At 32.1% G+C, this 22,675-nt stretch overlaps 1 protein-coding gene across 1 annotated transcript in view; it reads left to right on the top strand.

The window, feature by feature from the left end:
• The window catches only part of ST8SIA4 (ST8 alpha-N-acetyl-neuraminide alpha-2,8-sialyltransferase 4), a 409,079-nt gene extending 387,967 nt beyond the window's left edge, over nucleotides 1-21,112 (top strand). Inside the window, exon 5 of the mRNA XM_053701515.1 lies at nucleotides 19,836-21,112. Coding sequence (XP_053557490.1) covers nucleotides 19,836-20,118 — 283 coding nt within the window. The 3' untranslated portion in view covers nucleotides 20,119-21,112. The remainder of the gene's footprint in view (nucleotides 1-19,835) is intronic.
• The last annotated feature ends 1,563 nt before the right edge of the window (nucleotides 21,113-22,675 follow it).

The following is a 22,675-nucleotide window of genomic DNA, read 5'->3' as shown; positions in this document are numbered from 1 at the left end:
AGTACATTTAAAATTATATTGTGCATTTTAAAGATTGTGTGTTTTCTTTACAGTTTTCAGTTTCTTGTAGAGCAGAAAAAAAATAATACAATATATCTGTCGGTTTCTAGTCCCAACATCAGGTGAAGTGTTTTGGACTTTTAATGTGTTGAGTGTTCCTGCTCCCATACTGAGACATTTTTACATATCAAACACATCTTCTTTTGAAGTCAAAGATGAGAGCATCTAGAACTTCTTCATAGGTAGCAACATATTGACTAATAATTTAACAGAATTACTTTCTGGCTCAAAAAGATTACATTTGTTAAATGGTTTTAGTTATGCTGCATATTGAGTGGTAGTTTTACCATAGACACAAAAAAAACATGTTTAAAAAGGAGAGAAAATAGAATGGAGATGAAACAGAGCAAAGGTATTTTGGTGAGAAGTTAGTGATTGTGAAAAATAGAATGTCGTCTTTCTCTTGCTATAGAGAATAACATATTAGTCAAGTCTAAACATGTTAAAGACAATGAGCCCTAAATATATATATATATATGATTGTTTTTGTTTGTAAAGTTATCTTATGTTGCAGTCACTGAAGCAGCTTTGAATGCTGCACAAAGATATTGTTGTGCTCAAGATCAATCAGTTTCGCTGGCTTCCTTTCTGCATTAAATTATGCAGATGGAAATACTAAAGGAAGGACATGATTAAAGGCTTGAAACCATTTTAAACTTATGTCAGAAACACTTGTATTCACGGAATAAAAAGCCTATAAGAAATGCTAATGTTTTTTTTCTATTTATTTGTAACTGTTGTTGGAAAAATTTATAACAACAACCTTAAAATAATAAAAAGATCACAGGTGTACAACTTTTTCCAGCGAGTAACTTCATTGTTTTTGAGCACCTTTAATAGATTCTGTAAATCAAAATAAAATAAAGAGCTTTTTATAAAATATATATACAATACAATAGTTTAGCAAGATATATGCCACATCCTACATAGCCAAATGGACCCAGTCAAGTAGGAAAATACTGGAGAGTCTGACATTCTATGTCTATTCTATGGCTATCTCTGAGGGCTCCATGTACTAAGCAGTCAGCGAGCTACCCGCAACAAATCTCGCGTCAAAACTCGCAAACTGATATGTACAAAGTCGTCAACTATGTTCAAACTCTCATCTTTAAAATTGCGAGCGTACTTATCCGCCAAACCTCGCTACTTCTCCATTTTTCACTGTAATTAGACACATTTGACCACCAACTCGCCAAAAACGACTGTACTAAAAAATCTATTTGTCCGCTCGCTACAATTTCCGCTCCCATCTCGTTATTTTTGCCTCGCCACCTTTTAGGTGGCGGGCAAGGTACAAAACAATAGGAAAGTCAATCTAGACACCAGTCTAGACATATATAAAAGGCAGTAATATCAGCATTGTACAGCATAACTGGCGTCTAATTTGTCTCTCATTTCCATGTACATAAATTGCGCTAAATTTGTCGACTGTAATTAAAGAGTAATCTATATTTTAAATTTGTATTGTATAGTTGTCAATCTTTATAATTATTTTTATATTAATATTTATATATTATCAGATCCAGATGAAGCCATATCCAAATTGTAAATAAATATTACAAAAATAACGCTCTGTTATCACTCTTCAAAAAATTTTGAACAATAATAAAGCTGTGAGACTGGAAATTTGTTTTAACTAAAGATAAACTGCTGCAGGGTTTGCAAACTGGAAGTCCACTGTCCTTCCTTGTACTAAAGTTCCAAAAGAATTATGAGCTAGAAATACTTGGTCGTGAACTAACCAACAAAATGCAAAAAAAGATTTAGAAGCACTAAAATAGTTTGAAATTGAATAAAACAACCTTTATTGAATTGCTTTGTTTGTTATGTATCTGTACCCAGTGCTATAGAATTTGATGGCGCTTAACAAATTAATTGACACCCCCTGCTAGCGGCTGGTTGGCCGCAAATCTGCAGGGGTGGCATTGCACAAGCAGTTCACCAGGACTGCTTGTGCTATGATAAATGCCAACAGCTACAGCGGATCATATCCGTCTGCACAATGGTAAATCTACCCCTCTGACTTTTGGATTATCCTTGGTGGTAAAGAAACAGCACACATTACCCATTAAAGAAACAGTCTAGTCAAAATTAAACTTTCATGGTTCAGATAGGGCATGCAATTTTAAACAACTTTCCAATTTAATTGTATCATTTAATTTGCTTTGTTCTCTTGGTATTCTTTGTTGAAAGCTAAACCTAAGTAGGCTCATAGGCTAATTTCTAAGCCATTGAAGGCAGTCTCTTATCTCAGATCATTTTTACAGTGTTTTACAGCTAGACAGCACTAGTTCATGTGTGTCATATAGATAACATTGGACTCACTCTTGTGGAGTTATTTATGAGTCACTGACTGGCTAAAATGCAAGTCTGTCAAAAGTACTGAAATAAAGGGGCAGTCTGCAAAGGATTAGATACAAGATTATCACAGAGGTAAAAAGTATATTAATATAACCATTTTGTTTATGCAAAACTGGGGAATGTGTAATAGTCTGAGGTATAGTGTCCCTTTAAAATATAAATATAAAAATTAACAAAAATATTTAGATGTCAACTTTTACAGACATTAGTGACTAAATATTGAATTGATGTTTAAAGGGGCACTGTACTGTAAACTTTGTTTCCCCTTAATGTGTTCCAAATTAATTGTTATGCAGAGTATTACATTATGGGAGATTGTTTCTTTATGTTTATTTCTGTATTGAAAATATAAGATTTCCTATTAAAGCCATCACCTAGGACATACCCATAACAATGGGCTGAACCTGCAAGTATTTATGTTAGGTATTGAAATGCTAATTATGGCTTGGGTTGGGGGGGAGGTTGTTGAATAAGCACAATCAGCTATTTTACATACAAAATCTCTCTTTCCCCCATACCCCCACTGGGAGATTAGTCAGTAGTATTGTATCCTATCTACATAGCTTTTCTACAGAGAAAATGTTTGTTACTCATATTTTCATTATACTTGGGAATACAATAAGCAAAATTAGCTATTTCAAATTACAATTAAAGGTAAAATAGCTCTTTGCAAACAATTAAAAACATCTAGCAGGTATAATGGACCATTGGGAACACATTAGGGAGAGGAGAAAAAGTTGCAGTACCCTTTAAGATACTGTGCAGTTGCTAGCACATTCATTCCTTTCTTGTATTATACTGATTATAGAAATAAACTGGTATATATCAACAGAACTCTATTTTTTCTGACCACTTCCTTAAAACGTTTCTTTAGGATGAGATATGGCTATAGCAAAAAATGATATTTTTCCTATACTTGCTAGCAGTAAGACTTCACTACTAGCTATTAAGAAACTACGGCATCTCTGTATTTTTCAGACTTCATTCTCTAGAAAGTTTCTAGTTGATATAGACATGAGGGCAGGAGGTAAAGGTTAAACTGTTGTTATTTTTTAAGCTAATTGTAAGTTAAGCATTTTGGGCTTGATTACTAGAGTAGTGGAGCACTATTTATCACTCTCGCTTGCATGTTAACTTGGCTCAATATCGGCTCTTTGTACACGTCGTGTAGCGAGAGTACTACAAGTTAAAAGTACATTTTCTTTCATTTTTAGAATACCGTGACCATGTTAACATATTTCCCCATAGACTTCAATGGAGCAAGAAACGCAGAAACACCCATACTTCCCCTGAACTTGAACTGCCATAAGCCCCCTACTCTAATAACCCCTAAACCACCACATTGCCCACAGCAAAGTGCCCCAATTCACTATTAACCCCTAAACCACCACAACCCCCATTGCAAAACACCTATCTACACTATTAACCACTAAACCACCACAACCCCATCCCAAAATACCCCTCTTCACTATTAACGCCTAAACCGTCACAACCCCTATTGCAAAATACCCACTAAACTCTAAACCTCCTAAGCAGCTAACACCCCTAAACTACCTAAACAAAAAACTAACATTACATAAAAAGCTACCATTACAGAAAATAAAAAACTTACCATTACAGAAAAAAAACTAATTACCAAAAATAAAATTAAAAGTTATGCCTATTCTAAAACTAAAACTACAGAAAGTAAAAAATCCTATACTAACACTAAAATAATCTATATCAATAGCCATTAGAAGGGCTTTTTGTAGGACATTGCCCTAAAGTGGTTAATCTCTATTTCACAAAAAAACACTACTCTATTCTACAATACAAGTAACCCCCCCCCCCAAAAAAAAAGACTATATAAGAAACCTCTTCTAAAAATTGCCATGAAAAGGGCATTTAGTTGAGCATTGCACTTAGAAGGGCATTTAGCTCTTTTATAAGGAAAAAAGGAGGTCTGTGAATTAGCACAAGAATGGCTACCCTGAAAAAAGAGGTAAGTTCCAGAAGACCTCTAAACAATAAATATAAAAAACCAAATACAGGGTGCGCTAATGAAAGCTGCTAATCAAGAGGATTAAGTAGAACTAATAATTGCAGAATATGTGAAAAACAAGTGGATAAGATAATATCATAAAATATATTTTAATACATTAAAATAAACCCTAATACAAATGAACTAACAATGAAAATCTTTAGGAATGTACTCTAAATGAAAAGAAACAAAAGGTATGAAAATATATTGATAAAACATAAAATAAAATTAAATATAAAACCACCGGTGGAAAAAATGGAAAAATGAAAAAAATGGAAGTCCGTTAGAGGCTTAAAAATATATCCAAATAAACACAGTTCATAGGTTAAAATTGCAAATGAAAAAATATATAAGTAGTGGAAGTCAAATGAGAGCACGGAAAGCAGCTAAGTCAGTCTGTGTGGCTGTATCAATGTGATTTTGCATCAATGTAACATTCGGGTAGAAAGTTCCGTCGATGGCTACAAAGACGATCTGCATTCAAATGAAAAAGTCAGTGACATAAATGGTTCATCTTACAAGTTGGACTCACCCAGAATACGAAGCTATTTTCTATATGCTTCTCCGTGTGTTAGAGTAGTAGGTCCGAAGTAAACACGTTAGACCCTTGGTGGTTGAGAAATTACCTTTCAGGTGAGTAGTATCGCTCCAGCGTGTACTGTGGTTTGCCGGATTGTGCAGCGTGTGCGGGGTCACGTGATATTTTGTTCCAATTAGATGCACGGATTACCGGGTGGTCTGTGATTCAGCGTGTAAGTGATGTCTGCAGATTCTGATCGTCACAGCTAGCCAAACTTGTTGATGAGATGGAGAACAATGTTACATAGCAGTTAGGATTGTTTACGAAGAGTTCCAAAGTGGAAAACAACAGAGCGCTCTGTGTGTTATATAAAACTTGGTAGTAAAACAATCTCGATGTTGCGGATCAACGCGTTTCAGCTGATGTAGCCTTTTTCAAGATAAATTCATACTGCTTGCTGCTCACCTTTTATAGAGGATAATAGATTGTGACTCCTCCTTAATGGGTGCTCAGTTTTTTCTTTTTACTTTTTTTCTTAAAGGGACGTATCCATTCCATGTTTCAAATAGTCTCTCATAAGATAACGGACTCTCTTTTTCAAAAACATAATATATATACACACATGTATAAATCTCATGTGTGAAGTTATAAGAACAAAAAATGAAAAAAATAATAATAATAAAAAATGAAAAAAAAAAAAAAAAAAAAAAATTGAAAAGAAGAATAAATGAACATTCTATTTATGGCAATTTATGTGTACAATGAATATAAATAAAATTCCTTGTCTAATTCATATCTAGGGAAAGAAAACATATGTTATTCTCCAATGGAGATCTATAAAGTGAAGAAAGAGTTAATAGGTGTTATGAATAAATAATAACCTAAAACTTATGTGCATATAATAAAATTAATATATTTGTTGGATTTAAATAAATTGTGTAAGCTAATCTTATCAGTGTAAATTAATGAATAAAGGTGAAAAAAATCTAATAAATCACATGTATTTAATATATAATACATAAAAAAATGTATAAAATACAATATTATACATACTAGTAGTGTCTTTTAATCTTATGTGTATGTGAAAATTGTGATAGGTGAAAAATTAATAGTTGAAAATAATTGCCCTTACTAGTGTATAAACTTCTAACTTAGTTTAGCTGATTATTTTGATGGTTTTTTGTATTGTTTTATTTATCTGTTCTAAGAGCTTAAAATCGAAGATATATGTAAATAATAATTCAAAATGAAAATTCAAAATGAAAATTTTGTATTGATATTAAACTTTAAGTGGTAAAATTTGATTAAGAGTAAAATGTAGTGGGTGAAGGAATTTTTGTTTATTTTAAATATATATGATTTATTAATGCATTACAGAATTTAAATCAAGTTCTGCATTTAAACCAGATGGTTCAAGAGTTTTGAATTGAAATATCAATTCTGCTTCGGCCCGTAGCAACTTTTTATTGAGGTCACCCCCTCTCCAATTGTTAGTAATTTTCCTTATACCCCAGTATTTTAGACCCATTGTATTTTGATTATGGCATTCTTTGAAGTGTCTAGATAGTAGATGCCCTGTGAATCCGTGTTCAATGTTTAAGAGATGTTCACGGATTCTGTCTTTAAGGGGGCGTGAAGTCTCCCCTAAATACTGTTTGTGACAAGACAAGGACACTGAATCAGATACACCACATTATTGTCAGTGCACCTGATGCAGTCCCTGATCTCGAAATCTTTATTGGTGGTTGTCGACTTTACCCATTTGGTTTTATTACTGAATTTGCAGGCTTTACAATTAATACACGGGTAAAACCCTTTTAGTTTATGGGATTCAAAATCCCCTTCTATGAATTTTTTCTTTGTATCTTTAAAGGCACTGGGGGCTAATATAGTTTTTAGATTTCTTGCCTTTTTAAATACCATTGCTGGTTTTTCAGGTAGTAATTCACCGATGATTGGGTCTCTCTGTAAGATATACCAGTGTTTATTGAGAATGGATCTAATGTGATTGTGGTGGATGTTATAATCAGTTATAAATGGTAACCAGAGTGAGTCTGCACCTATATTGTTACTGATTGTATTGGTTTTATCCCTTCTTTTTAAAAGGTCGCTTCTATTCTTGTCTCGAGCTGTAATTTTAGCTGACTCTATTTTATTTTTGTTGTAACCTTTATCAAGGAATTTCCTTTCTAAATATGATGACTGTTCGTCATAATTGGCTAGTGTGGTGCAATTTTTCCTAATTCTAGAAAATTGGTTTGGTGGAATATTCTCTAACCACTTTCTATAGTGACAACTTTGACTATGTACATAATTATTAGATTCAACTTCCTTGAAGTGTGTTTTTGTGTGAATTTCACCATTGTTTATTTCAATTTTTATGTACAGATAACTAAGTGTATGTTTACTATGTTCGTAAGTGAAGTTGAGGCCAAAAGTGCTTGTACTGAGGTCGTCTAAAAGTAACTCAAATAATTCCAAATCCCCTTCCCAAATGATAAAAATATTGTCTATAAATCTACGATAGAGCACCAAGTTCGCCTCCCAAGTGCCATTGTGAATTACCATATCTTCAAGATGTCCCATAAATAAATTGGCATAACTTGGGGCGAACTTGGTGCCCATCGCAGTCCCTTGCAGTTGTAGAAAGTATTGGTCATTAAAAATAAAAGAATTGTTCTCTAAAATGAATTTTATACAGGTGTTAATAAAATCAATTTGTTCGGATCGGAGTTCACCTTCTTTGATCAGATGATAATCTATAGCCTTTAAACCTAAACTGTGTTTTATACTGGTGTACAGTGAACAGACATCACAAGTGATGAGTGTGTAACTCTCTTTCCATTTCACTGTTTGCAAAGTATTTAAGAAATCTGTTGAATCTCTTAAGTAAGAAGGTAATTTTAAAACATAATGCTGCAGAAAAAAATCTATGTATTCCGAAAGATTAGCTGTTAATGAATTGGTACCTGAAATAATAGGCCTGCCTGGTGGGTTCTGTAAGCTTTTGTGAATTTTGGGTAAATAATAAAAAGTGGGAGTGATGGGATGATTAACAAATAAAAATTCATATTCCTTATTATTGATAATACCTGTATTAAATGCTTTTTTCAATAGGGTTTCTAAATCTCTTTTTTGCTTATTGATAGGATTTGAAGTGATTTTCTTGTATGTAAGGGGGTCTTCCAATAGTCTTAGAGCTTCTTTTTTGTAAGCCTCTTTATCTAAGATGACAATGCCACCCCCTTTATCTGCTTGTTTTATTACAATATTCTTATTAGATTTTAGTGTATTTATAGTTTCCCTTTCTTTTTTTGTTAGGTTCATTTTAACTTGTTTATCTATATTTATTTTTTCAACATCTTCCTTTACCAGTTTTTCAAAAAGTTCAAGGTTTTTTCCTTTCTCTGTGGTGGGATAGAAATTAGACTTCAGTTTCCAATTTGTTTGTTGGAAATTAATTTTATTTCTATTTAGATGACTCTGTTCAAGACCTCTTGTTATAGGATTTTTAAGAAAGTATCTTTTCTGGGTTGCACTTCTGATGAATTGATTTATATTGATCAAAGTATTGAATTTATTTAACTTAGTTGAGGGTGCAAAGGATAGGCCTTTTTGTAATAGAAGGACATCTTTTAGAGATGGTTTTGGTCACCAATCTAACGGTAACGATACCAATAGATCAGGATGGAATAATCATAATAATGACTACAATTACAACTATAGACCAACCCAGTCTAATCACAATCATTGGAACACCCCCCAAACAAGATATGAAAGAGAAGATAAATGGCAGTTACAAACACATAATAGGTTTAATCCATTATTAAATGCTCCACAACATAACAATGATGACGAGTATAGATATAACCAACCCCCAATTCAAAGGGGATCCTTTAACCAACAGAATTCCTCTAGGTCTTTTTTAGAGGAGGATCCCAAAATAAAAGAAAGATTAAAATTAAAAAAAAGAGCAAGAGAGGATGCAGAGGAAGTAGACCACCTAGAACAACAAAAAAGAATGAGATAGGAGATCAAAAAAACATCTATAATCTAAGTTCTGTAACATTAAAGGTGGAGGAATATAATGTATTACAAAAAGGCCTATCCTTTGCACCCTCAACTAAGTTAAATAAATTCAATACTTTGATCAATATAAATCAATTCATCAGAAGTGCAACCCAGAAAAGATACTTTCTTAAAAATCCTATAACAAGAGGTCTTGAACAGAGTCATCTAAATAGAAATAAAATTAATTTCCAACAAACAAATTTGAAACTGAAGTCTAATTTCTATCCCACCACAGAGAAAGGAAAAAACCTTGAACTTTTTGAAAAACTGGTAAAGGAAGATGTTGAAAAAATAAATATAGATAAACAAGTTAAAATGAACCTAACAAAAAAAGAAAGGGAAACTATAAATACACTAAAATCTAATAAGAATATTGTAATAAAACAAGCAGATAAAGGGGGTGGCATTGTCATCTTAGATAAAGAGGCTTACAAAAAAGAAGCTCTAAGACTATTGGAAGACCCCCTTACATACAAGAAAATCACTTCAAATCCTATCAATAAGCAAAAAAGAGATTTAGAAACCCTATTGAAAAAAGCATTTAATACAGGTATTATCAATAATAAGGAATATGAATTTTTATTTGTTAATCATCCCATCACTCCCACTTTTTATTATTTACCCAAAATTCACAAAAGCTTACAGAACCCACCAGGCAGGCCTATTATTTCAGGTACCAATTCATTAACAGCTAATCTTTCGGAATACATAGATTTTTTTCTGCAGCATTATGTTTTAAAATTACCTTCTTACTTAAGAGATTCAACAGATTTCTTAAATACTTTGCAAACAGTGAAATGGAAAGAGAGTTACACACTCATCACTTGCGATGTCTGTTCACTGTACACCAGTATAAAACACAGTTTAGGTTTAAAGGCTATAGGTGAACTCCGATCCGAACAAATTGATTTTATTAACACCTGTATAAAATTCATTTTAGAGAACAATTCTTTTATTTTTAATGACCAATACTTTCTACAACTGCAAGGGACTGCGATGGGCACCAAGTTCGCCCCAAGTTATGCCAATTTATTTATGGGACATCTTGAAGATATGGTAATTCACAATGGCACTTGGGAGGCGAACTTGGTGCTCTATCGTAGATTTATAGACGATATTTTTATCATTTGGGAAGGGGATTTGGAATTATTTGAGTTACTTTTAGACGACCTCAGTACAAGCACTTTTGGCCTCAACTTCACTTACGAACATAGTAAACATACACTTAGTTATCTGGACATAAAAATTGAAATAAACAATGGTGAAATTCACACAAAAACACACTTCAAGGAAGTTGAATCTAATAATTATGTACATAGTCAAAGTTGTCACTATAGAAAGTGGTTAGAGAATATTCCACCAAACCAATTTTCTAGAATTAGGAAAAATTGCACCACACTAGCCAATTATGACGAACAGTCATCATATTTAGAAAGGAAATTCCTTGATAAAGGTTACAACAAAAATAAAATAGAGTCAGCTAAAATTACAGCTCGAGACAAGAATAGAAGCGACCTTTTAAAAAGAAGGGATAAAACCAATACAATCAGTAACAATATAGGTGCAGACTCACTCTGGTTACCATTTATAACTGATTATAACATCCACCACAATCACATTAGATCCATTCTCAATAAACACTGGAATATCTTACAGAGAGACCCAATCATCGGTGAATTACTACCTGAAAAACCAGCAATGGTATTTAAAAAGGAAAGAAATCTAAAAACTATATTAGCCCCCAGTGCCTTTAAAGATACAAAGAAAAAATTCATAGAAGGGGATTTTGAATCCCATAAACTAAAAGGGTTTTACCCGTGTATTAATTGTAAAGCCTGCAAATTCAGTAATAAAACCAAATGGGTAAAGTCGACAACCACCAATAAAGATTTCGAGATCAGGGACTGCATCAGGTGCACTGACAATAATGTGGTGTATCTGATTCAGTGTTCTTGTCACAAACAGTATTTAGGGGAGACTTCACGCCCCCTTAAAGACAGAATCCGTGAACATCTCTTAAACATTGAACACGGATTCACAGGGCATCTACTATCTAGACACTTCAAAGAATGCCATAATCAAAATACAATGGGTCTAAAATACTGGGGTATAAGGAAAATTACTAACAATTGGAGAGGGGGTGACCTCAATAAAAAGTTGCTACGGGCCGAAGCAGAATTGATATTTCAATTCAAAACTCTTGAACCATCTGGTTTAAATGCAGAACTTGATTTAAATTCTGTAATGCATTAATAAATCATATATATTTAAAATAAACAAAAATTCCTTCACCCACTACATTTTACTCTTAATCAAATTTTACCACTTAAAGTTTAATATCAATACAAAATTTTCATTTTGAATTTTCATTTTGAATTATTATTTACATATATCTTCGATTTTAAGCTCTTAGAACAGATAAATAAAACAATACAAAAAACCATCAAAATAATCAGCTAAACTAAGTTAGAAGTTTATACACTAGTAAGGGCAATTATTTTCAACTATTAATTTTTCACCTATCACAATTTTCACATACACATAAGATTAAAAGACACTACTAGTATGTATAATATTGTATTTTATACATTTTTTTATGTATTATATATTAAATACATGTGATTTATTAGATTTTTTTCACCTTTATTCATTAATTTACACTGATAAGATTAGCTTACACAATTTATTTAAATCCAACAAATATATTAATTTTATTATATGCACATAAGTTTTAGGTTATTATTTATTCATAACACCTATTAACTCTTTCTTTACTTTATAGATCTCCATTGGAGAATAACATATGTTTTCTTTCCCTAGATATGAATTAGACAAGGAATTTTATTTATATTCATTGTACACATAAATTGCCATAAATAGAATGTTCATTTATTCTTCTTTTCAATTTTTTTTTTTTTTTTTTTTTTTTCATTTTTTATTATTATTATTTTTTTCATTTTTTGTTCTTATAACTTCACACATGAGATTTATACATGTGTGTATATATATTATGTTTTTGAAAAAGAGAGTCCGTTATCTTATGAGAGACTATTTGAAACATGGAATGGATACGTCCCTTTAAGAAAAAAAGTAAAAAGAAAAAACTGAGCACCCATTAAGGAGGAGTCACAATCTATTATCCTCTATAAAAGGTGAGCAGCAAGCAGTATGAATTTATCTTGAAAAAGGCTACATCAGCTGAAACGCGTTGATCCGCAACATCGAGATTGTTTTACTACCAAGTTTTATATAACACACAGAGCGCTCTGTTGTTTTCCACTTTGGAACTCTTCGTAAACAATCCTAACTGCTATGTAACATTGTTCTCCATCTCATCAACAAGTTTGGCTAGCTGTGACGATCAGAATCTGCAGACATCACTTACACGCTGAATCACAGACCACCCGGTAATCCGTGCATCTAATTGGAACAAAATATCACGTGACCCCGCACACGCTGCACAATCCGGCAAACCACAGTACACGCTGGAGCGATACTACTCACCTGAAAGGTAATTTCTCAACCACCAAGGGTCTAACGTGTTTACTTCGGACCTACTACTCTAACACACGGAGAAGCAAATAGAAAATAGCTTCGTATTCTGGGTGAGTCCAACTTGTAAGATGAACCATTTATGTCACTGACTTTTTCATTTGAATGCAGATCGTCTTTGTAGCCATCGACGGAACTTTCTACCCGAATGTTACATTGATGCAAAATCACATTGATACAGCCACACAGACTGACTTAGCTGCTTTCCGTGCTCTCATTTGACTTCCACTACTTATATATTTTTTCATTTGCAATTTTAACCTATGAACTGTGTTTATTTGGATACATTTTTAAGCCTCTAACGGACTTCCATTTTTTTCATTTTTCCATTTTTTCCACCGGTGGTTTTATATTTAATTTTATTTTATTTTATTTTATGTTTTATCAATATTTTTTCATACCTTTTGTTTCTTTTCATTTAGAGTACATTCCTAAAGATTTTCATTGTTAGTTCATTTGTATTAGGGTTTATTTTAATGTATTAAAATATATTTTATGATATTATCTTATCCACTTGTTTTTCACATATTCTGCAATTATTAGTTCTACTTAATCCTCTTGATTAGCAGCTTTCATTTAGCTCTTTTGCTGCCCAAAAAAAAAAAATTAAAAACCTTTATATAGGGGTACCCTTGTATTCCTATTAGCTGATTCAGCCAATAAAAAAAGCTTTCATTCTGTGTATGTTAAAATCTCAAGATGTTAAGTGTCCCTTTAAATCCTAATATAGTATTAGTTGTAATAGATAGTGTTTTTAATTGTATGAAGTTGTATCATTTTAAACAATATGTTGTGGGTTAAAGAGACAGTCAAGTCAAAATTAAACTTTCACGATTCAGATAGGTCATGCAATTTTAAACAACTTTCCCATTTACTTTAAGCATCAAATTGTCTTTGTTCTCTTGTTATTCTTTGTTGAAAACCCTTGAAGGCTGCTCTTATCTAAGCTTAAGCTTTATATTTTTCCTTTCTATGTATATATGTAGAGTTATACATGCATTCTGAGGATGAGGTGTATTCTTTAATGAGATTAACTAAACATATTGGGCCAGAATACAAATGGAGCACAAACTTTGCGTGCAAGCGATAAGGGGTTTATATCGCGGGTGTCTGTGCTCATCAGGTGTGCCCCTGGTATTACGAGTTGAAAGTAAACGCTATTGCTTGAGCGCAATTGCGATTTATGTGTATCGTCTATATGCGCGTACAGATGTATTTATGTATTTATATGTGTAAATATGTATGTACAGACATATATAGATTATAAATACATAAATACATATGTATACACATATAGACACACACACACACACACATATATATATATATATATATATATATATATATATACATTAAAGCACTTTGCAGTTAAAGGGACTGTCTAGTCAAAATTAAACTTTCACGATTCAGATAGAGCATGCAATTTTAAACAACTTTCCAATTTACTTTAATCATCAAATTTGCTTTGCTCTCTCTGTATTCTTTGCTGAAAGCTAAACCTAGGTAGGCTCAACCTGATTTCTTAACTTTTAAAAACCGCCTCCTATCTCAGTGCATTTTGACAGTTGTTCATAGTTAGAGAGTGCTGGTTCATGTGTGCCATATAGATAACATAGTGCTAACTCCCGTGGAGTTATTTAAGAGTCAGCACTGATTGGTTAAAATGTCTGTCTCTCAAAAGAACTGAGCTAAGGAGCAGTCCACAGAGGCTTAGATTCAAGGTAATCACAGAGGTAAAAAGCATATTAATATAACAGTGTTGGTTATGCAAAAGCGGGAAAAGGGTAATAAAGGGATTATCTATCTATTAAAACAATAATAATTCTGGAGTAGACTTTCCCTTTAAGTAGATTAAAAACTTGTAAAATATATTTATGCAATATTCATTTTTAATAAAGGTTTTAACTATGGGGTCAATTTATCAAAGTGCGAGCGGACATGATATGATGTAGCGTATCATGTCCTCCGAACATCAATAAATGCCGACAGCATACGCTTCTTGTGAACTGCTTGTGTAATGCCGCCCCCTGCAATCGGCCCCTAGCATTCAGAGCTTGATAATTCGGCCCCTATGTATTTACTGTAAATATTTCACATTCCAATGTTTTGCACATAGCAGAATATGTTCTATGTATTTATAAATAGATATTCCTATATATATATATATATATATATATATATATATATATATATATGTACACATCTATACCTATATGAAATCATGTATGTATTCGGCTTTTTGCACGTGTCGGGTTAGCGTGTGAGCAAAAACAATTTACTTTCAACTCACACTAAAGTGGGAGCATTAATTAGCGCTCCACTTGTAATCTGGCCCTTTGTCAAATAACAGATTTCTTGAAAATACAACTTATTTGAGATTATAAAGCATTGTACTTTATCCAGAGCTTTTTAAAAGAGCATTTTGGCTATCTCGTTGAGTTAGTTTTGACTATCTTAGATCTTCATGTGTTGCAGGTTTGAACAAATTGCTAAATGCTGCATTATACATGTGTGTTTTTAAATAATGAATTACATTTAAATCATCTCTAGGATGTTTTCCTTTTTTGTTTTTTTTTTTGTTCCAGAGAATGACAAATGTTACCATTTTCAGCAAAAGGTCAGAACATGGAATGTCATTTCATAGATGAAAAAATCCAGATTCCAGGACATTTGTTGTAATGGATCTATAGATAATAAAGGTTATCTTTATATGACAAGCTTTTGTTTTTGTTGTTTTAAAGAGAGATATTGAATTTTTTTTGACAACAGGGTTTTGCAACACTTTCAAATACATTTTACTTTGTGGATATAAAAAAAATGCTCAGGGAGAATGGTGTTGAGGGTTTAAAGAATATATTACATCAAAAAACATAACTGTCCCTTACCCTAGGCATTTAATCATTAGTTATAGATATTTTTTTATTTGTGTAAAAATATTTATTTTGGAAAGGCTCTGAGTTCATTGGAAGTGGACATATCAGAATGTATCATAATATTATCCTCTCCTTCTCAAATAATCATAATGCATTTACATTCTGACATTTCTCTACACGATCTTGTTGTATTTAACCTCTTAAGGACATATGACGGAATTTTTCCGTCATAAAACAATTGAGCGAATTGAAAGCTGCGTCCTTAAAGGGTTAAGTATGTGTAATTATTGAGTAATAAGAGGCAGAGTAGATTGTTGACTTTTATTGCAACTGGTAACAGATTTAGATAATGATACATCGCACCCCATTAAATGTTTATTTAAAAATGTATATCTGTGTAGTTTATAATCTATTAAAAATACATGTTTTATTAAACCATTTAGCATTCATTGTTATTTTTATTGTTTTGTTGGTCGTCCCATGTATATTTATACAAAGAATAAGAAAGCTACATATATAAGCACTTAATTACAAATATTATGAAGTTAATATTGTGTTTTCTTCAATTGCACAGCAGTGCTCACAGGTATGCTGTACATTTAGAAGCAAATACAAATATTTAGGCACCAGTCACTACAACTCTAACACAGGGTAAATCACTTCTGTGTTACATACAGAGATGGCAGAAACACCACTCATTTAAAGCTAAGTTGCCCAGAAGTAGGGTGACCATATTGCCGTAAGATTTCTTTTACAAAACATTTCTTTAAACAGCCCTGAAACCAGCCCTGACATATGTATTTTTCATATGTGTCCCTTTTTAAAGTGGCAGCATGGTCACCCTACCCAGAAGACCTGCAGAATAACACTTACAGCACTGACTCCTTGATTACCAATTACAGCAAAGGTGTTTAACCCTTTGATTGTCCTACTTAGCTTGGGATCACTAGTGAGCTAATACACACACAAATACATACACACACACATATATATATCTATCTATCTATATCTATATATATATATATATATATATATATATATATATATATATATATATATATATATATATATATATATATATATATAGTTCAGAAAATGAAAGGCACTCACCGGGTCTTTAAATGCAGAAAATATTTTTCTTTATTAAATCTTCTCTGCATTTAAAGACCCGGTGCGTGCCTTTCATTTTCTGGACTGCGTATACCTTATTCTAAAGTGCACCCTGGGCAGAAATTACTCTGTTTTTGTTACTGTGAGTGCTGTACCACCAATGACTGTATATATATATATATATATATATATATATATTATTTTTTTACTTTTTTGGGGTCATGTATAATATGAAAAGAAGTAACTAATGTATATTTTCAATACTCACAGTTCATACTTTCAAGTAATTATGGTAAGGTTATGCAATTGCATGAATAAGCATGAGGCTTGATTTTATTTCAGTCTTTAAAGCTAACTGTCTTATCCATATTCTGCTATAATCTTTTTATGTTATGCATCTGCCCCTTTTTAGCTTATAGGAATATAGGATGGAGTACAATGCATCAATACACTAATGAGCTCCAAATGTCTGTTCTTTGTGTTTCTTGGCAAACTCAATTGCATACAAAAAACTCCTAGTGGCTTCTGGTCTTTATCTCTGTGAGTCTCAGCAAAATGGTAATTTAAAACACGATTACCCAAAATGCTTTATTTCCCCTTTCATTTTAAATGTTCATCATTCAAGTATAAACAGTGATATGAAATTGAGCTCTGACTGTGTAAACTGACTCTCGCTTTACCTGTTGCCCACCCATGTTGAATAATATCTATACATTTAATTTTTTTTGTGTGTTCATTTTATTTTCCAAACATGCTTTAACAATTTAAAGCTAAGATAACCAGTGCAATTTTTTCTAAATATATATTTTCTTGTTTACTTCGGTAGTTCCCTTTTGGTTGAGTTTTCTTTCTCTTTATGCCTGCTGCATAATTTTTTCATGCTTGACAAAATAAGGAACTCATGCCTGAAAGAACTGGGAGCTGGGCTTGTCTGTTAGAATTTCAAACATTGTTACAGACATTTGGCCTACTTCAAAGAATTATTTCCCGCTGGGAATATAACCTTATACTCAGTCACAAATGGATTAAATAAGGTCCAAAGCAAAACCTTGCAATTTTTTAATTTTTAGAACAAGGTTTAAACATGGAAGAATTTTGGTATAACACTTGATATATTTGTTAATAATGGAATAGGTTTAAGAAATGTGATTCAAATTTCCATGAGCGTAAAATTGAGTTATTTTTTATATATGTATCAGAAATAAATCACTTCATTTTTAAAGGTTTGAAAACAAAATAAATATTTGAAAAATATTTAAAATGATCATTTTATTAGCATTTATTTAGTGTTTATCTTATCTATTCTACAATGGCCAATTAGAGTTAGATATAAATACACTTCTGCAAATATCAAGTGATTACTGTGCATCATGTTAAAGGATCAGAGTTCTGAATTTCATGAAATGTACTGCAGCCTTTCTGTGGAGAATGAAAAAAACTTCAGATTTAGATTACAGGAAAAGCAGGAAAAATAAACCATGAGAGTATTTTGCTTTTTACTATGCATAGCTAAACATTTTGCAGAGATTTCAGTTTTGAGCTTGACGTCCCTTTAGAGAAAGTGAGAGTACAAAGAAGTCTAACTAACTGCATACATGAGATGTTAGAATTGTATTATAGGGCTATAGGATAATCATTTTGAAAAGTTTTAGCAAGACTTTGAGAAAAGTCATGGGTAGAGATAAAGATGTTTAAACAATGTTTTAGATTTTGCTCTAAAACTAATTTTGCTAAAAAAAAAAAAAAAAAAACAGGAAGAAAAAGCTATTAATATTAAACTGTGCATAAAGTGTAATGCTGTAAGCAGGAAACTGTGCTGAATCACTGTCTACAGATATGCAACAATGTGAATACTAAACTTGGTTACAACAATAGCTTTAGGGGTCAAGTCCAGAGGGAACGGAGTTCCTGCACTATTTTTGCAGGAGGAACTAAGTTTTTCCTGGAAAGAGAACATTAAACACTGCTGCTTCTGGTGGGAGGAGCTGGAGCACAGTCTGGTTAGAGGGATAGTGAGATGCTAAAGTAATGGGTAGTAACACTTCCTACAATACACTAAATGCAAGCCTGTAAGCATTCCTGCTGTGTGATCAACCTGCACTGTGTGGAACACATGGTGCTTACATTTCTGTGTGGCTTGCTTAGGGTTATTTAGCTCCCCTCAGCAGAAATAGGACTATTGCACCTTAAGTGGGCGAGTCTCTGTGACAGAGGAGGTGTCTCAGGCCCAAAGCAACCATTTAACCTTCATTGGTTTTAATTTGCTTTTATTAACCAAAGTGTATTGATTATATACATATAAATACAGTATGTGTATAAAACAATATTCATTGTCTTGGTGAGTTCCTAAACTTTTTTTTGTAAGACTTGATCTATGAATAGCTTGTGATCAAATGTTGTATTTACTTTTTTTCCTTGTACTTAAATTGTATATTTACTTTTTCCTCCAACTATATTGCATTTATTTAAAATTTGTCAAAGATTAATTAGTAAGATTTACATATATAAATAAAATCCCATTTCTTCTCTAAGTTATACATATTTAGGTCATTAAGTCTTTCTTTGTCAAATTTATTTTTAGACCATTTACCATTTTAGTAGCCCTCTCTATATTGTAATTTATTTATATCTTTTTAGAGATATGTCCTCCAGAACTATGCACAATATTCAAGATGAGGCATAACTAGTGATCTATAAAGTGGCATAAGAACCTTACTATTTCTGCTGCAAATACAGATACACAGATTTAAAAATAACAGGAGCAATAACAATTCATTAGAAAATATATATAAAATTATTTTATCTAAAAAAACACTTCCCATTAGACTTTAATGATGAATTTTGTAGAAAGATTATCAGATAAACTTTTCTAAAGTGTTGCGATTGACTCTAATATTGGTATATTGTAAAGAAGCAAAAACCATTAATACTCTGTTAAGAAATATATATGTCAAATATATAGTCGTATACCTCCACAGGCAAAGGCAAATTGTTAGAATTCAAGAAATTCCATTATTTAAGAGACATGTCTTTGAACATGAATTGTCTTGTATTTTTGTTTTAGAGAAGCATGATAAGTTAAAAACATTAATGACCTGTACTGGTCACAGATAAAATACATTGAAAGCCAAGTGTATATATTTTACATCCTCCCAAATAAAGGATAATTATGATTTTTTTACCATTTAATTGAATCTCTTTGGAGTGCAGTAATGTATTTGTTTCATTATTAATGCTCATCATCTCCCATTTGTTTTCTTTCCTGTAGGTACTGGTTAACAAACAAAGTTCATATCAAAAGACCGAGTACAGGACTACTGATGTATACCTTAGCTACAAGATTTTGCGATGAAATTCATCTGTATGGATTTTGGCCATTCCCCAAGGATTTAAATGGAGACCAAGTGAAATATCATTACTATGATGAGCTAAAATATAAATATTTTTCAAATGCAGGCCCACACCGAATGCCATTAGAATTCAAAACATTGAATTTACTACATAACAAAGGAGCACTTAAACTGACAACTGGAAAATGTGTACAGCAATAAAAAATATACTGTAATGAATGAGAGTAAGCCATCTCTCTTGAGCTATCTTTAGAGTTTTGGAGCTGTGCTCTTTCTTTTTTTTTTTTTTTTTTAAAGGATAATGTCTTTGAAACTGAAAAGTATTAAAGCTGGATTCTGCTACTGGATAACTTTAGTTGATAGGTGCTAGAGAACCTGTACTGGGGAACAAGTACCACTTTGGTAATATGAATCCTGAATGTTTAACCAGTGTTTACAAGACATATACGAAAATTCAGTCACAATGCGCATAAGGGAAATGGATCAGATGTTGGATTTGTTGGCGGCAGTGAAGATCAGAAATAGCGAAAAATGAAATAAATGGTGGTTTTATAAAGTGTGACGAGCACTCCAGTTTTATAAACAATTGTATTATGAGTTAATTGAATGTTTTCGATCTCATGAGTTTGGTTGTCCTTGTAATATAACTTTGTAATTTTATAGGATCTTTTTTATAGGTTAGGAGCGTAAATAATTATTAGTTGCGTTTAAGTAATCTACAGAGGCTTTATAGCATGGCTTTGAGATGACCTGATAATTGACAAAATGTTTTTACGTATTAGATGTAGCTGCCTAAAGAAAAGAGTGAATATATAAATATATATATATATATATATATGTATATATACTGTAAATATATATATACTGTATGTATATATATATATATATATATATATATATATATATATATATATATACATATATATATATAAACTCAAAGCCATGCTTAGTATACTGTCACGATTGGCTGAATTCGTAAACAGCCATGTGGCTTTTGAGGAGAGGAAAATTAAGTTGATCTGTATGATTTCGGAAGGTTTTGTTAATAAAAAAGGTGCCCTTACTTTTGGTACCAAAGATTTGAGTGATTTTGTATACATTTTTGTTTTATTTATTTTTTTTATACAGAAATCAATAAAGAAAAAAAAGCAAATGTGCATTTAGTACTACAATGCAATGCTGCTGAAATCTTAAATTCTTGTTGATTATATTTTATTTTTTTCACCAAAGCACCTCTTGTTTAAACTGAGTGTAAATGTTTATTAGGTAGCAAGGAATATTTGGTGTGTAACTGTATGTTGTTTCTGATGTCACACAGTATTACTTTTGATAATTATTTATTGATAATTGAAATATTCCATATATGCGACAAACAGCCACAAATGTAGTTTATGAATGTTCCTACATTTAACATATACTTCAGAAGCTGTACTCACTCAAACTGGACCCAATCATTTGAAGTGCTGGACCAAATCAATTGCAGTCTTAATTTCTGTAAACAATAAAACATAACAATCTATAAATTTAATTTGCAGTAGGGCTGTTTTCAATGAAAAAATAGAATCTTTTAGCATACTGCCAACATTCAGTATCTCAGATATTAAGACTGGTAGGCTATTGGAAAGTTTTGAAAATTATGAAGGTGGTAGTGGATGGACTTTTTGTTCTAACATAGAGTCTGGATAGTCTAAAAGTGTTGTTACATGACAGAGATGTGATTTGGGTGTTTCTAAGCAGGGTTATGGTGGTATCAGGTTTTAATTCTAGAAACCAGGACAAAAATTGGGTAGAAAAACAAAAAGGGACGTTAGACACTTCCTGATTATCCCATGATCCCTAGAGGGGCCAAAACAGCAAATTCTGTTGCCTAAGGTTTCAAAATGTTGCAAATTGCTTAAACTAGCCATTTGACTTGTAGCGTTTTGAAAAGCTGGAGGTTTAAAAGATATATGCAAAGTACTTAAAAAAATCTTCTGACATATAGTGGAACACCAAAAAATTGTGTCTGTGCACATTAGGGATTCCGGATACCCCAGTGAATTGATTAAACAGCCTGAGACCTGAGATACATGCTGCATAAGCTGTTTACTACTACCGTTCATGTAAGACAATCTCTGCTTATTTATTTTTATTAGATTTAAAAAAAAAATGTTAACAAATTATACTGTTCTTGACGGCTGGCTACTGGTTGCTGAGACTGAAGTAAGTTCACTGGGGTAATTGGATTTCCCAGTGTTTGCATAGACACCAGTTGTGTTTAATCATATATTAGTTCTGCTTTGGTTTATTTTGTTTGGTGTTTCACTATGTATAATTACAATGGTACTGTACTTTAATATAAGGAAAAAACAATAACATTTCTACATAACTTAAATGTAGTTACAAAAATGATTAAAAGTATATTAAATACCTCTGTTTTTATAAAGTGTGCATGTTTCATAAGTAGGGTTGCCAGCTGTCCTTCACAAAAATACTTGACAATCTATAGGTGAGTGGGCACAATGGTCGGGGGAGTCATACAATGTCCCCTCAAAAGTTCTTCCTTAGCCCACACTCTTAACCCTGATGTATATTTTTAACAGATAAACAGTCATTTTACTCCTTGGCTGCCTATAACATACAAATCAATTATTTACCTGTTGGTTGCCAGTAACACATACAATAGAGATTTGACTGCCTTGAATGACCCTCACTTTTTTCTGATTCATAGCTGCAATGCATTAAGGCATAGGAGACCTTTTACATAAAACCAACACCC

The sequence above is a fragment of the Bombina bombina genome, chromosome 2, assembly GCF_027579735.1.
Source record: "Bombina bombina isolate aBomBom1 chromosome 2, aBomBom1.pri, whole genome shotgun sequence".
Lineage (NCBI taxonomy): Eukaryota > Metazoa > Chordata > Amphibia > Anura > Bombinatoridae > Bombina > Bombina bombina.
Note: the sequence above shows the minus strand (reverse complement) of the source record. Positions and strands in the feature narration are given on the sequence as shown.